Here is a 17680-nt window from a genome sequence, read left to right on the forward strand (position 1 = left end):
ATCTAGTTAATCTTAAGAGATGTTTTAAAAAGTATTCAATAAATGTTTCCTGATAGAAATTTTAATGTCTTATAAATATCCGAATTTACTTAATGATGATGGGCTCACTGCTTAACCTTAGTTCTTAACAGACTGCTTCAGTAAAGGAAACAGTGTTGACATACATACCATACCAGTTTTGTTCCATTTAGGGCATGTAACTGTACCTAGTATTTTAGCCAGTGCTGATCACTGAGGAATGCCCATGAGTACAGCCCAGAGGAAGAAGCAGGAAAATGAGTAGTGTGGGGCCTGGAATGTGATGAATGAGTGGGTGTTATGACTGATAGTATTAAGCCCCCCCCCCCAAAAAAAAAGAGACTGTCACTACTGTTCTGATTGTTAAAAGAACTATTGACTGGCTGGATTTTTATTCTCTGCATATTTTGAAGAGTTGGGACCAGTAGAACAATACATGGGGAAACTTCCTGATCACTGGTAGTTGCTGTTTTATGTTAGAATCTCATTTTCTGGGGGCTGGAGAGAAATAGGTTAGTGGTTTAGAGCACTTTCTGTTACAGAGGAACTGGGTTCTGTTTCCAGCACCTGCATGTTGGCTCACAGCTGTGACTCCATTTCCAGGTGTTGTGATGCCTTCTTTGACCCCTGTGGACACCAGGCATTCATGTAGTACACTTACATTCAGTCAGCACTCTCGTACATTTAAAATATTATCTCTTAAAAAACATTTTTAAAATCCGAATAGATGCCATCTGTCAGAAGGTTAGGGTGTCAGCTGATGCAGGGGTTGACATCTTGCTCCTTTCTTGCTCTTCTGGTTATTTCTTATCTTATAGCCCAGTGCCTTAAATGAAGTTTTAGGTTTTTACCTGCCCTTTAAGTTTAAGGAGAGTAAACAAATGAATAGAAAATGAGAAACCAGAAAATCTTAGTGTAACTTAGACCACAAGAATTACATGAGCCATCTAATTTTTAAAAATTATTTATTTGAGTCATCTAATTTTTAAGAGTTGTATTTTAGTTTTAGTATAAATTATAAACATTGTTTTCAAAGAAATAAGCAAGTGAAACACTTTTTACCTGGAGAGAAATCCTATCACCATTTTGATGGTAATCTGTTCCAGAGGCCTTTTATTGCAGTTTTTTTTTACTCCTGTCTGAAGAAACTTGTGTCATTTCAGCATGTAGAAAACTCTTAAGCTAACCTTAAACATTATGCCCCGCCCCAGTTCTTGAGAGCCAGCCTGCATGGCTGCTTTGTTGTTGATGACCTGCTCTAAAAATAGTGAGCAAACAGTATGGCATTAAATATGTCTCTCTCAGTTGGGAATCAGCAGGTGCTGGTGACAAATCCCAATCTCTTTTCTGCTTGTATGAGCATAGTGGTAGCCCATAGTGAACTTCAGGTATATAAATGAAAACTGTCAGCTCAGTTTTAGACCCTAAATCTGAACCAAGTATGTTTTCCATGTAATTTTCTGGTATAAAACATAATCTAGAATACTATTGTTTACTGTATAGAAGCATCCTGGCAGTTTACTTTATATTATAATATAAAATTATGAAAATTTAAAACATTTGTTTAATGTGTATATATACTTGTGTGAATATTTGTGAATTCTATGAGTTAAACATTTTAAAACTTGAAAAATAATTTTATTAAATTTTAGCATCAGAATTTTACACTATTACTTAAAGAAGACAAAGCCATATTCATTTCTCTGTGGAATGTCTAAATTTGTATCCATAAAACATATGTATTCTGGTATTTGAGACAGGGTCTTGTTTCACACTTGTTATGTTACTAGCCAGGTATGACTTTTTACTTTTGATCTTCCTGCTTGTAACTCCCAAGTGTTGGCACTGCAGGCCTTTTACCATTCTGCCTAGCTAGTAAGTTGGATTTATAGTCATGATTGCAAAGATCAAGGAATCAGCACTGAATATTTTAGCATTATCCATCTTTAATGAGATTTTAATGATTTACTAATTTGGGTTCCAGTTAGGTTTTGGTATTTCTGTATATTTTGACTCCATATTTTTGGCATGGGAGAAACAGAATAGGTATATATTCGTTAGGTGTTACTATAGGGACATAAAACTCTTGCTTGACTCTGATTGTTAGGCAAGAGTTCAAGGAAGGAAAGGGAGTTTGGTGGTTTTCCTGTGAATCACAATAAAGTTCAATTCAGGATCAAGATATGAAAATCCCTAGTGAAATGTCCCAGGAAGAGAAGGAAGAACTTTTGGGAGACAGGTATTATCTATTTTTTGGCAAGCTGTAACTTTGGTGATAGTGGTAGTTAGGGATTAACCCAGGGCTTCACACACGTTGAGCATGTGTTACTCACTCAGCTACACTCCCAACTCCCTGAAAGTATTGTCACTTCTCTTCATGGCAGAGAACAGGTAGTAGGTTAAGTATATTATTACGCTGAATTTATTGATTTATTACTATTTTTAAGATTTAAAAATTTGGGGAGAAAAAGGTTTATTTGGCTTATACTTCCACATCATTGTTCATCATCAAAGTAAGTCAGAACAGAAACTCAAACAGGGCAGGAACCTGAATGCAGGAGCTGATCCAGAGGCCACGGAAGGGTGCTGTTTACTGGCTTGCACTCATGGCTGCTTAGCCTGCTTTCTTACAGAACCCAGGACCAGCAGCCCAGGGATGGCACCACCCAGAATGGGCCAGGCCTTCTCCATCAATCACTTATTTTAAAAATGACCTATAGGCCTGCCTACAGTCTGATCTTATGGTGAAAGCATTCCTCCTCTCCTCCCCTCCCCTCCCCTCCTCTTCCCTTTCCATCCCTTCTTTTTTTTTTTAAGATTTATTTATTATGTATACAGTGTTCTGTCTGCACATATCCCTGCAGGCCAGCAGAGGGCACCAGCTCTCATTACAGATGGTTGTGAGCCACCATATGGGTGCTGGGAATTGAACTCAGGACCTCTGGAAGAACAGTCAGTGTTCTTAACCTCTGAACCATCTCTCCAGCGCCCCCTCCATCCCTTCTTTTTAGGAGGCATTTTCTTAATTGAGGTTTTCTCCACTTAGATTACACACACACACACACACACACACACACACACACACACGATTAAGAAAGCAATACTATGAGGCAGTAAGAATAGGCACCAAGTCATAGGCAGTTTCTTCATTCTTTTCCTCTACCATTCCCTTTTATTTCTAATGAGCACAGTCACTAGAAAGCACTTGTCTTCGATATGGTTCCTTTTACTGTGATGAACACCAGAATCAATTTGGAGAGGTAAGGGCCTGTTTAAGCTTACAGTTCCATATCACAGTCCATCATCACAGTCAGGGCAGAGGCTCAAGGCAGTAACCTGGAGATAGGAACTGAAGCAGGATTCATGGAGGAATGCTGCTTAATGCCTTGCTTTTCACAGCTTGTTCAGCCTGCTATCTTTTACAGCTTAGGACCTTCTGCCCAAAGGTTGTACCTCCTGCAGTGCTGGGCCCTCCTACATCAGTTGTCATTCAAAAAAAGTGCCCTTACACATAAGAGACCATTTTTTAGAGGCATTTTATCAGGTGAGGTTTCCTGATCTCAGATGTGTTAGCTTGTGTTAGGTTGACAACTAACCAGCACATTTGGCCCCTTGTCAACTTGATACACAAGTATATCACTATTCAGACACTGTTCCCAATATGACATGCTACTATAGTTTCACAATAGGAAATACTCCAACTTTTTGTTTGTTTGTTTATGTGTGTTTTATGGTTGTTTTGCCTGTATGTATGTCTATGTCCTACATTCAGGCAGTTCCCTGAGAAGCTAGAATTACCTGGATCTGGCGTTACATACAGTATTTAGCCATCAAGTGGGCCCTAAGAATCAAATTCTTTTGGGAGGGCAACCAGAGCTTTTTACTACTGCACCATATTTTCAGCCCTACTCAAACTTTTAAAAGCTCCAGATTGTAAGAAATTCAACACTTAAAATCTGAAGTTTCTCTAAAACTCCAAAGTGTCTCTGAAATAGCCATGGTCTCATAATTGTGTATTCCTGTAAAAATAAATGAATTCTTTCTTATTCCCAAGAGGGAATAACCAGGATATAGTTACATTCAAATCTAATCAAAACCAACATTTTTATTTTACCATATCTAATGTTCCTGATAATATATAAAGCTCAGTGTCAGACATCTGATAGTCATGATGATCCAGGCTCTACAGGTCTTCACTTATCCGGTTATGCTCTCTACACCACACACAACTTGTTTTGTATGCTCAGGCCTCTCCACTCCACACCTACTGTTGTCCTTTGCAGCTGTTTCATGGTGCTAGCACGCTGGGCTTTCCGTTGCAACTGGGGTGCATCTTCAGTAGCCTCTCCTAGGCTTTCTTAAGGGATTCTACCCCTGCCATATGGGGCTTCTACTGAAACAGGCTGCCCCTTCACCAGTGGTCTCTCCTGGTCCCTTTCCGTAACTCCAACTCTGCCAGACCCTGCCAGGCCTCAGCTGTTCTCTATGGCACCTTCTTGCCTTTGTTACTGCTTGAGTGACTCCAACTACAAAGTTCAACCACAAGCGTGATGTATAGTCTCAACCCCTCCGGACAACAGTTGATCTTGAGAAAATCCCCCAAGATTTATAATCCTCACTTATGCTGGGCTCTCATTTTATTCTATTTTATTTTTTAAAGATTTATTTATTTATTATGTATACAGAAGCGTGTGCTAGATCTCATTAGAGATGATTGTGAGCCACCATGTGGGTGCTGGGAATTGAACTCAGGACCTCTGGAAGAGCATTTGGTGCTTTTAACCTCTGAGCCATCTCTCCAGCCTCTGGGCTCTTCTTAATCACTGCTAATTTTTCAGCTCTAGCTAACCAGCATCAATTGTCCCAGGAAAGCAAAGTTTTCACTTCAGTGGCAGTAGACTCTTGCCAACCATAGCTGATTTCTGAGCCCCAGCTGACCAGAATCACAGATTTTTTAGTTCACCATATCAAATGTCCCTGATTGAATATTTTAAACTTCCCTCTGAAACTTCACAAGCTAGGCCTCCATCATCTGTTTTAATATTATCTTCCAAGCTCCTACATAATAGTCCACTGAACTCTGAGCAGGCAGTGGCCACTGTAATTCTTCCCAAAATACACGGTCAAGTCTATCACATCAATACCACACTACCTGGCAACAAATTCTGTCTTACTTAGTGTTTCTATTGCTGTGGTAAATAAAACGCCATGACTAAAAAGCAATTTGGGGGGTGGTAAAGGTTTATTTATTTCAGCTTGCAGTTCTGTATTACAGTCCATTTTAGGAAATTAGTACAGGAACTCAGGTGGGAATTGAAGCAGAATCCATGGAGAAACACTACTTACTGGTTTGCCGTCCATGGTTTGCTCAGCTTGCTTTTATAAAACCCAGGATCACCTGCCCAGGGGTAACATTTCTCAGTGGGCTCAGCCCTTCCATGTCAATCATTAATCAAGAGAATGCCTCACAGACATGCCCACATGCCAGTCTGAGTGATGCAGTTTCTTTGATGAGGTTCTGACTTCCCAGATTACTCTAGTTTGTGTCAAATTGCCAAAATGACCAGTACAATCATATATGTATACTTAAGACAGCTTTGTTTTCTACATTACTAGTATCTCCATTTTTAACAAATGATGTGGTGTAGCAACTTGGCAGTTTTTAGTGTCTTCATATCATGACACAAGCCAGTTTTAGACGACTCTTGAGTCTAACTGGATTCTGACTACTTAAGGTTTTGACACTAAGTTAATATAGAAGTTTATTGGTTAAATTTAGACTGAAGAATCATGCAGTTATGATAGTAGGAGCATGTTTTAGCTGTGGAAATAGATGTCTAGATGCCCTGATTATCATCCTAGTCCCTCTTTGTCACCATGGTTTTCCTTAAAGTTTCTAAAGAAGTTGTTCTTTTCCTCTCTTCCCTTTTTTGCCTTTCCCCTTCTCCCTGACTTTCTTATCCCCACTCCATGCCCCCAGCCCCCCTTTTTGGTTGTTTTGTTTTGTACTTGGAAAATAGTTGACCTTGAACTCCTGGTGTCTCTGCCTCTCAAATGCTGCTAATGCTAGGGATACAGACTTGTGTCACCATGTTGAGTTTTATGTGGTGGTGGGGACTGAACCCAAAGCTTCATGCATGCCAGGCAGGCAGTCTTTGTTGTGGTGTACACACACCCCCACCCCCACCCTCCACGGGTGCCCAGAGAAGCAGGATGCTGTCTTCATCCTCATACTGGTTTGCTTCAGTCTTGGTCTTTTGATTTGATGTTGACTGGCAGCTGTGTGATGCTAACTTGAATATTTTGCTCCCTTTCTGTATCTTATGACTTGTAAAATATCCATTTCCATTTTTCATAATGTTGCTTAGTTTCTTAAATACATTGACGATAATTTATCTTACAAAGTACTAGTTGTTTCCCCAAAGTTAGAAAAAAACTGGGTAAATATGTGTAAAAATTTTAAGCCTAGCCTTTTAAACATATGCTCAACTTTTAATTATTCTACTTCTTGGAATTATAAAGTCTTATTTATATAGTATGCATATTTTTATATAAAAGAAATTGTAAAGTATTTGTTGTGTGCTTGATTTGTATTTGTAGTGGCCTAAATAGCTCCTTTCAAGGGCATAGGTTGTCTTTGAAGAATAGGTAGTATGTCATAGTAGCCACTATTTTTATTTCTGGATATCATAAAGATCTTAAATTCTAAAGACTAGTTACTTTGTCTTAATTTCTGATTGCATTGTTGTACCACCAGGCAAGCAGCTTTAGGAGTGATTTAGTTCAGATCATTTTCAGATTTCAAATAATATAATTGAAAAATTATAATCAGAGAGACTGAGTTGTTATTAGTATCATGCAGATATTCTTATTCATTTTTTGTTTGATATTTTTGAGACAGGGTTTCTCTGTAGTTCTGGTACCTGTTCTGGATCTCACTCTATAGACCTGGCCGTTCTTGAACTCACAGAGATCCACCTGGCTCTGCGCCCCCCCCCCCCCCCCCCCCAATGCTGGGATTGAAGGCGTGTGCCACCACCGCCCGGCTGAATACAGTATATTTTAATTCCACCTTGCTCCTACACCAACAGTTAGTGTTTGGAACCAAGGTGCATTTGTGTTAGAAGGCTGTTAGGACAGTTGGGAATAGAATATAGAGAGGTATTATGTAGCTAGTGGCTGCCATACAATTGTGCCGAGACTTAGTGAATGTACATCTGAGAATGCCCAGTGGTTCAGCTCTTCTTTCTTGTGAACTAACAACCAGATTATTTGTAATTTCCCATGCTATTTAAAACAGGGTTCTCATGTATCAGCCATCTTCTGTAAGGGTGCCCAGTGTGACTTCGGTTGATCCTGCTGCTATTCCACCTTCCCTAACAGACTACTCAGTACCATTCCACCATACGCCAGTGTCAAGCATGTCATCAGATTTGCCAGGTATGTGGAAAGCTTTTGTTTGTTTTAGTTACATTCTTTATAATTTTAATCAATAGAACAAATGTATGTGTATGTTTGTATGTATATATTTATACATAAATTTAGATTGTAACTGCTAAAACATTGCAAGTCTTTCTGTAGAAGTATTACTGTCTTAGTATCTATTCTGTTGTTATTTTAATTAATGAGAATCTACAGATTGCTGATAATAGGATATATATGAGTATAGTAGAAAGTTTTTATAGAATTGTAGACAATTTGCCCTCAGGCTTATTCTTGGAAGCTTAGGGGGCAGAATTTCCTCAGAAATCTTTCTTCAAAACTTCTATCCATTTGGGCCCATTTTTGCTTAGTGATTTTTACCTTGTTGATTTTCTTCTCTGTAAGGATAGGGTTAACCATGTATTTCTCTAAAATAATATTAGGAGATACTTTCATATGGAATTTATGCAACCAAGACCAACTTTACTCTATGCTCAGATGCTTTTTTTTTTTTTTTTTTTTGTATTTTTTGTCAATCAAGTCTGAACTAGTACACCATATATTCATGACTTCTATATACGAACCATTTTAATTTAGTACACTTCTGTCCTTCTGGGTTGGTTTTTTTTTTTTTTTTTTTTTTTGAAGTTAATGTTGATCTGTAGTTTATTTTTATTCTTTAATTGGTCATTGTATTCTATCCTTTTGTTGGCTCTTAAATTTAGTTTTATTTGAATAAATTGTAGTGGAAAAGAGTAGAATAAAAATAATACCTACCAAAAATATCTTTAAAAATGCCTCCAAATGACATAAGATTAATGTATGTTTGTTCCATGTTTGCCTTGTGATTTTGTACTTTTCACATTCTTTGTGAGACCAACCAACATCAGTCAGAACACATTGAGTGCAGAGACTCTGTCATGGCATAGATAATAAGGGTTCATGTTCTCATGATAGAGTTCTTAACAGTCATGTGTTGTAACCTTGGCTAAGTTGATGATGAATGAATGTTTATCATCTTAGTATGTGTTAGAAATAGGAATTTCTAAAAGATTTGCTTAAGACTTTCAATAAAAGTTGGTCTTCGATAAAACAATAGTGAACATTTCCATTTTCTGAAAGCAGTGATACAAAAAAAAAGTATGAATCACTAGTCCTGCTAGTTGGCAAATTATGAGAATTTGCTTGTTTTTAAATTTCAAGAATTTATAGTCTGATTTGAGCATAAGTGAAATTTTTTTCTTGTGTGGTAGTCTTAAATGTGTCTGACTTATGTATTTTATAAAATTAATTTAATCTTGGAATTAATACTTACATAAATCATGGAAATCATACTTATATTCAAGGCTGATATTTAGCCAATATAAACTAATAATCTGGCTATATACTGAAAAATTTTCTTAGCAGTTGATAAACTTAAATAGAATAGGGCTAATTATTTTTAAGAAAAATTACTATTTTATTAAAAGTTATATGGCAATTAGACATCTAAGAAGTTTAGTTTTTACCCATGTTTTATTGTCTATGCACTTTCTTGTAATTGGTGATCTGCTGTATAATTTTTATGTAGTTAGTCATAATGTGCAGTTTTGATATTGATAAATTTAATAATTTTATAGTAAAATTTTAAGTAGAACACCAAGAATGGAGAGAAGACAATTTTCATAGAGTCTAACATTCCTTTTAAACATCATAAATCTGAATCTTCTGAATCTACAGGAGAACAAAGAAGAAATGATATTAATAACGAAGTGCAGCTTGGAACATCTTCTGATACTGTGCAACAATGAATACAAAATAAAACATAATTTGTATTTATGAAGTGGAAAACAGCTTGATTATTTCAAGAAAAAAACATGTCTGCCTTATTATTGCTAGTGCCATATTGTCAGGTGCGAATGGTGCTCAAAGTTGTGTGATGACATTTTACAGTGCTAAACCTTTGCATATTCAACCGTGTAGCATTTCTGCTTTGTGAAGTTTCCGGCTCAAGTAGGGGAAAACTGTGTGGTTGTCAATGAGGGGATGAAAAGCGCACGGCCAGTCCATTTTAGTAATGAAGCATTTAAAATTCAAAAATTACAACTTCATTAGTGTTAATTAAAACACATAGATTGTATTATCAGACTTTTTAATAGCACTTTTTTTTTTTTTTTTGAGTTAAAAATAACAGCATTTCCAACTAAAGTACCCGAGGGCAAAAAAAAAAAAAAAAAAAACAAAAAACCATCAATATGTTGTTACAATTGAAACATGATAAAATAAGGAAATAGTATTTTGCTAACAAGGCAGTAAAATTTTACTGTTGAAATAATTTCATTTGCAAAATAATGTACTTAAAAATGATGATAATCTATTCTTTTTTTTATTAGGAATAACTTTCAAATGACATGGAAATATTTTCATTGTGGAATATTCACATTACCCTCTTTGGAGGGTGTGATACTTGGATGACAATCTAAATTTCAACAGAACATTAGAATAATGTTTATACATCTTATTCGGGCACTGTGTAAGTTGTAGTATGTCTAGTTATCTCTGGGTGAAACATTAAAACAAATAGATCAGGTTCATCTAAAAGCTTTTTTAAATAGATTTTACATTTTCTGGGACATGTGAAGTCAGCAGTGAAAATTACAGTACATCTGAAAAGCTAGGTTGAAATAACCAGTATTGGAAAACATTGGCCCTCAGTGTATATCCTGTAATAATAGCGCACAGAAACAGTTGTAATATTTTATCAGACTTACATGTTTGCTTAGAGTCGTGTAGTGACAACAGTTGAACACTGAGAAAAATGAGCATTCTCAAATAATTCAATTCAATTTGTGGTACATCTTCTGAAACAGTAGTACTTTCTTTAGTAGCTCTGTATTAAAATAGTATGAGCAAGCAGCATAAAAATGGTGAGACAGCCGTGGTGACTTCTGCCTGTCATCTCTGCACTTAGGAAGCAGAGGTAGGTCTATGAGTTCATGTGTCTGTCAGCCTGTGCCACAGAGTAAGAGCGTTTCTGACAAAAGCACTTACTATTCCTACTAAGGACCAGAGTTCATTTTATAATTCCCACTGGCAGATCACCAGCACCTTTAACTGTATCTCTAGGATATTCAGTGCCCCCACTATGGGTTCCTGCACATGTGTGCATGCACACACAAACACGGTAAATAAATAAACAAATAATGTCCATTAAAAGTAGGAGCTATTGTAAGGTTGAACAAAATGTTACACGACCTAGAGCAACACACCAATGAATAAAATCAACCCGGTTTACTAATGATATTCTAGATGACTTGGTCATATAAAACTCTTGGAAGGCGTAAAAGGCTAGACAGGTTTTAATTGCTATTTAAAAACAGTGAAATTTATTAAATAATCTAAAGTTTTCTCCTTATTTAAATCCATTATCTTCTGGTTATCATTTTAATGGATAAATCATTGCAACAGTGGATTGTGATTTACTTTGTTCATCAGTTCAAACTGCTATATCATGTAGCTAATAACAAATTATACTAACAAGTTTAAAAAATGCTTTAGAAATTGTTTCAGTAATTCCTTCCAAATGGTTGGGGTTTCAGCTTGTATCATGATAAGTGTTTAAAATACACTCACTTGTAAATAAGGGAATAATGATGTTTTAAATTTTTAAGTTAAAATTATTCATAGTTTTTATTAAATGTGTCCATTATCTTTCTTACTAATCTCTATTTTCATAGTGAAATAGTATTACATTAGAATTTCACTTCGTGTAGTTGGTATATTAAATGCCAACATATAAATATTTATGGGATTGAATAGACATTGGCCTTTTTTGTTTGTTTGTTTGTATGTTTTTTGTCTTTTGAAACAGGAATTCACTGTGTAGCCCTGGCTGGCCTGGAACTCATAGAGATCTGCCTGTCTGTGCCTCTCAAGTGCTGGACTACATTGCCCTAACTTAGTGGCCTATGCCCAGTATGGGGTTTCTTTTTTAATGTTTTAAAACAACTTAAAAGCATTTAGTCACACAGGGAAGTGTTCAGATGTTGACTTTGAAGATTATTGCTAAACTTTTGGGACATTTTTTTTTCTATAGCTTATTTTTACTTGAGTATTTATTTAATGAAAATCTTTTTTATATTTCTATTTCCAGATGTGGTTGTAGAATTCCAGTTCTTTGGTTTAGGACATTGTTCACTAGCTTAGTAGTGAGTAGCAGTTCCCAAGATTTGCTTTGTACAGAGCATTATACTCTGTAGAACTCTTGATGTGGGAGTGGGCAGACAGCTAGCTGCTGATGAAATATCTGTTAAAGAATTGGTATTATTAGATGAACCTAATGTGGTGTATTTCTAAAAAATAAATGTGAATTATCTTATGAACCTAAGTATGTTGTTTCTTAATGGTCCAAAGGTAATTTTCATGATTTCCCCCTCCACTTGTTATTCTACTGACAAAAGGAAAAGATTTGGATTAACCAGTCTAACTCTGAAAATTTTTGGAATGCTGCTTTTGAGTTGCACGGAGGCAGTTTTTTCCAGTTGTTTGGTCAGAGATTGTATTCACCTTTGGTTTTAGATGCATTAAATATCACCAATTATGATTATAGAACTTCAGTGTGGCGGAGAAGTGAGCATTTGCCACAAATGTTCCCTGGCTTATAAATGCAGAATGATCTTGGGAAATAATTCTTGTCTCCAAAATATGAGACAACTATTAACAAAGCATTTTTGTTTTAGGTTTGGATTTTCTTTCCCTTATTCCAGTTGATCCCCAGGTATGTATCCTGAATTTAAGCAACTAATTTGTATTTGGTTGTTGATTATGTCATACTAACTAAAAATGAACAGTTGCATAAAATCAGGACAGTCAATTCTCATGTAGATAGAAATGAAGTACTACATAAATATTACACAATTTTATTTAAAGGAATAAAGTTACTGGTTTTCAATTTATTTATTGCTCTTACTACTTAAACTTTCTATTTTTATTAAACATGAACAGTTGGTATTTCTTATAAGTATTTGAGTGATTAGAATGAATGAAAGCAATACTAAATGCATGAAAGTTAAGATTTTACACATTGAAAGCATTTATGTAAAACAGTCAACTAAGTTCATCAGATTTGGATCACTGAGATTGGATCACTGTTTTAAAGACAGTCTGACTTTAGGAAGGCCGCAGTTGAAAGTTGCAGTATTGCTGTGTTTTCAGTCAAAGAAAAGAGATTCTAGGAGTATCCCAGAATTCCAATCTTAAGACTTTGTGGTGGGCATGGGTTCTGCTGACAGTCATTAACAGCAGAGGCAAAGCACAGAAAGTGAAAGGGGCAATATGGAACAGTAAAAGAAAGCACTTGAGGTACAGATACAGATGTCCCTAAGGAGAGGTGCAAGAATTGGACCTGTCTCACCAACTTTAGAATTGACTAACTGCAGGTCCAGTATGAGCCTTCTATCTCTGTGTCTGCATCTGAGTACACAAAACAGCCCAGGAAATTTGAGCCCAAGATAGGTGCAGACTAAGGATTTTCTTCTCACCCTGGCTTGACTTATTATATGAGTAAGGCTTTACAGGGGAAGTTATATAGTTTTCTAGGATATAAGTTCTTCAAGCTTAAGAGAGTTATATACTTTCAGGTGAATAGTGCTTTAAAAGAAAAATAATTTTGGAATCCATGGCATTTATTTCATAGTTTTATTTACATGCTTAGTGGGAGGCTGATTTATTTGGTAATTTGGTAGGAGGGTGAGAGTGATGCCTTCTATTGACTATAGAATCCATAGGTTTTCTCCATAGTGTTCCATCATCCCTGTTATCCTTATGCAGTTATTAAAGTTAAAATGGCTACAGCCAAGTCTAAGTATTCAAGGCATAGAGTCCACTGGCAGTAGGACGACAGCATGTAGCATTTTACAGATTAATGCTGTGCTGTGGGCAAAAACAACCTTGAATGGGAGATTACAATGGAATCATCTAGGCTTTTCATTATATTTTTCTCAGTTATAATGGGCTTGATTTTAGAGAATTTTTAATACTTGACATTTCACTGTCACAGCTTATGAATATGTTCAATTTCTCCACATGTGGCATTAATTTTATTGACAAATGAAGAGTTGGCCATCCAAAAAACCAGTAACTTTTTTTGTCAAAAGGCAGCTTTGGTTGGGCAGAGTGGATCACACAACACATTTAATCCATCACTTGAGAGGCAGAGGCAGGTGGATCTCTGAGTTCCAAGGCCAGCCTGGTTTACATAGGGCATTCCAGGAAATCCAGAGCTACACAGTGATACCTTGTCTTGAGAAAGACCAAAAATAAAGAAATGAATGAAAAGGTAGCCTCAGTTTCACTTGTTCTCCAGCTGTTTCCTTTTTTTTTTTTTTCCTTTTAATGCGCCTTGAAAACCATGTAATCTGAATGGCTTAATTTTTGAATTACTGTCCATAATAAAAGCATTGTCTCTAAGAATCTAAATGATCTACAGGATAGGTAACATTAGGTGTCCTTGCTAGTTTTTTGTTTTTTTTTTTTTTCATGTAGTCTAACTGAAGACAAACTTAGTAGGACTAGACATTACACGTGCTAAAGACAGTGCAGTTGTGCCTCATGTAAAACACCCGACAGCAAAATACAAAATTCCACTTAGTTCTTATCTTAGTTCCTTAACATTTTAGATTACTGCAATCAGGTTTGTATTTATAGTCAGATGGTAGGTTTCTTGAAATAAGAACATTTGGAGAGGGATGTTAAGAAGCATTATAAGGAATATTAAATTTGTGGTTATGATATTATTCTCTCAGCATCCTGTGTTAATTAGCTGTCATATTCAGAATATAGCCTCCAATTCAGAATGAATGTTGACATACTAATTACACAAGTATTGTTATGTTTGTTTGCAGAGGAATGCAATGCCATCATTCAGCTTGTTGCTCTTAATATTACTCACAAAGGATCTGTTTGATTCTAAATTTTGAAAAATTACTGATATTTATTTCAGTGATTAAGTTGTTTTTAAGATTAGTTAAGTCATAATTTGGGGGTGGGTGGGTCAGTATTAAATGATTTCAGTTATTGTTGACATTGTGTTTTCTCTATGTATGTGGTCAACAGACAAGTTCCACACATTCAAGACAATTAAGAATGTGTCACATTCAATAGAGAATGTGAAATAGCTAAGTCTATACCATCTTCCACTTAAATATAAACTTTGGTATTTTTCAATCCCAAGAGAGTTAGCTTTGTGACTATCAGTTGTACATATCTAACAATTTCTAGTCTCTGTATTTAAAACCAATGTAGCCTTTTCCTCATCAGCATCATTGTTTGTTTCAAGCAGTACTGTCCTCCTATGTTTTTGGATAGTCTCACCTCACCCTTAACAGCAAGCAGTACGTCCATCACCACCACCAGCCCCCATGAAAGCAGTTCTCATGTTAGTTCATCCAGCAGCAGGAGTGAGACAGGGGTCATAACCAGCAGTGGAAGTAACATTCCGGACATCATCTCACTGGACTAATGGCTGACATACTTGATTCTGGGAATCATTCATCAGAACTACCTTTTCTTGGATATCTAGTCCATGGAAGCTAATTTTTGCAATTTAATATTTATTGAAATGTCAGATGGATTCTTTGCTTTCTGAGACATGAACACAGATGACTCCAGCAAGAACCAGACGATAAGCAAGAATTCTCCTTACACTGTACACTGAGCATCAGATAGAGTTCTTCTACAATGGTGTCTTCTTGAGCAGTGAATTTCAGTTTCTACATTACTGGATGGATTCTACAAACAATTTTTTGTTACAATAAACAGCAATAAAATTATGTAAATACTTAAACTTTTCTAATTAAAAAATGTAATCACTGATCTAGAATAACAGCAGCTTCTGTTTAATCCAATATGAAGGAAAAACAGATGGAAAGAAGTCATGTTTGCTGAATGAATACTTTCTATAGAGATTTGTTCTATTTTGTTGAAGTAATGAAGTTTCAATAAGTGGCCAGGACTTGGGGTCTCCTTTTCTTCCTTTGGTTTACTACTCCTCATGATCCCTTCAGAGAAAATGATCTTTGTGTTGTGTGTTTTTTCTCTTGTCCTTTACACTTTGACATGACTTGCTGATACATGCAGAGTAAAGTGCCGGGGTTTGGTTGCTCGTCATATGATTATGTCTAAGAACACTAGGCAGATTTTGTCCTGATACAATGTGTTATTTTTGATTATTATACATTCTTATTCACAAATTTTCTACAATATTGAGACTTGGTATTTCAGAAAGAAAGTCTACAGCATTTGAATGAAATATGCTTGAGTTAAGATGTAGCTAGACTATCTGGTAGAATTTTCTTTACAGTGTTCAGAAATATTTAATAGTTGGGAGATACCAGAATATATTTAGGAGAGGTGGAAATAACTAAATTCTTTCTAAGAATTCAATTTGTTTTATCTATTTTATGGAATAATACAGTATACTTTGTTGCTTGAAACTTTTCACATTTTAGTGGCACTTAATGTAGAAATTATATTTAAGATCTCCGATCATAATTCTTACCAATGTACTTTCAGTTTCAGCAGTGATTTTTCAAGTTTAAAGAAAAATTGGTGGTAAATGATGGAGGGTGGTACCAGATCTCATTTTCCTAAAATTTTTTTGTTCTTTTTTTAAAGAAGTCTTTTGTAAAAACACAGTCATACAAGTTAGAGATGTTTGAAATGAAGTGAGGGAAAGGGGCTCAAAGCCCCTTCAAAACTCACCTCTCACTTGGCTGTTCGGTGCACTTTGAAAACTACAGTCCCTCCTACAGTGTGCTTGAGTTGCTTTGAAAGCTGGGCCTCACATGTAGAAGCTCTCAGCAGTCCTCATTTCCCTATGCTTCATTTGGGTTCCTTAATTTTTAGTTCTCCAAGATTTAGTACTTTCTTGATGCCTAGCTTTCTCTACCTATGCTATATCCAGTTTAAAGCAAAGCTTTTTTTAGTGGCTGCTCTTAATTTCTCAGATAAGTTCCAGCGTAAGGACTCTGCTTCCACTCACAACAGGGATATATTACTTTAGAATTGTCCCTGGTTAGTGTTTTATCTTCTCAAATTTTTGTGGCCTTTGTGTGCTTTTTGTATAAAATTCCTCTGTAGTTGTCCATATTGCCCCTTTTTTGCCTCCAGCACCCCATGTTGATGATCTTTCCTTTTGATAGGGCTTTTGTATCATCAAAGATATGGAAAGCAAAGCCAGCCCCTGTGATCACAGTAGTCATTGTACCATGTCACCTGGCTTTACCTTCTTCAGCAGTCCAAATAGAACATTTCTTCCTGTAGGATTTTATGTTGCTACTGTAAGTACAGATGCAGTTCCTGTTACCTGTGTAATTGGAAAAAGTAACCTGGCTTCTGTGGTCTAATTTGTTAATAAAGAAGTGATGCCGAGTTCTCATCATTTTGTAATAGAAATTATTTGCCTGGTTCTCATAATGGATACCTCTGTACATTAATCACTTTCACATAAACAGTTCTAGTATTTTTGGTGTTTAATGAAATTACAAAATATTTTACTTTATTTTAGGTAGTAGCACCTTTATCATACTGATATTGGGACTTACTTTGCAGGTAGCTTTGAAGGTGTGTGCTTTTCTTTATGTCCTTGGCTCTGTGACTACATGGTGGTTGCAAAGCCACTCTCTCCTTAAAGTCACATTCTTATGAAGATGATCTGGCTTCCTAGCAGTGTCCTGCTAATGCAGAATTCTGTTTAACCAGATAGTGTCAAGAGGTCATCCTGGCATTAGTTAGATGTCAGCCAGCTAGCCATTATCTCAGATATCTCCACTTAGGGAATTGTGCTTACTGCTTACAATCACTTGGCCAACCTCTATTTTCATCATCTTTCTTTCTTTTTTTTTTTTTTTCACTTAGAAATATTGACAGGCTTTCTTGCTTTGGTAGCTCGAGACAATGTAGCTTCTGCACAGAGATTTACTCATGAGTGCTTTCACTAGCTAGCTTTCTAACCCCCTAAGCTGAGTCAATATTATATTTTATTTCCTTTTCTGCCCCAAAATTAAAAGTACTTGGTGTCTGTCCTAGATAATTTAAAGGCCAAATGTAATACATCAGGTGAATGTAATTGTATGGCCTTTTTTGTCATTTGTTCTATAATACTATAATAAAACCATGATGCATAGGTAAGGGATAGTTAATGTGATCTGATTGGTCATAATTTTTTATGTTAAACAAGTTTCCATTAGAGTAGTCTTAATGA

General features: G+C 36.0%; 1 protein-coding gene across 9 annotated transcripts in view; it reads left to right on the forward strand.

The window, feature by feature from the left end:
• Pias2 (protein inhibitor of activated STAT 2) overlaps positions 1–16858 on the forward strand; it is an 82684-nt gene extending 65826 nt beyond the window's left edge. For 6 of the 9 annotated variants that reach the window (XM_036204330.1, XM_036204337.1, XM_036204335.1 and 3 more), the window contains 3 exons: positions 7319–7458; positions 12159–12196; positions 14756–16858. In XM_036204330.1, the coding sequence (XP_036060223.1) occupies positions 7319–7458; positions 12159–12196; positions 14756–14938 (361 nt within the window). In that variant the 3' untranslated portion in view covers positions 14939–16858. Of the gene's footprint in view, positions 1–7318; positions 7459–9159; positions 9259–12158; positions 12197–14755 lie in introns of those variants that run through there. The other 3 variants (XM_036204339.1, XM_036204331.1, XM_036204338.1) reach the window with 3 other exon arrangements.
• Positions 16859–17680: the final 822 nt, after the last annotated feature.

This window comes from Onychomys torridus, chromosome 13 (assembly GCF_903995425.1).
Source record: "Onychomys torridus chromosome 13, mOncTor1.1, whole genome shotgun sequence".
NCBI lineage: Eukaryota > Metazoa > Chordata > Mammalia > Rodentia > Cricetidae > Onychomys > Onychomys torridus.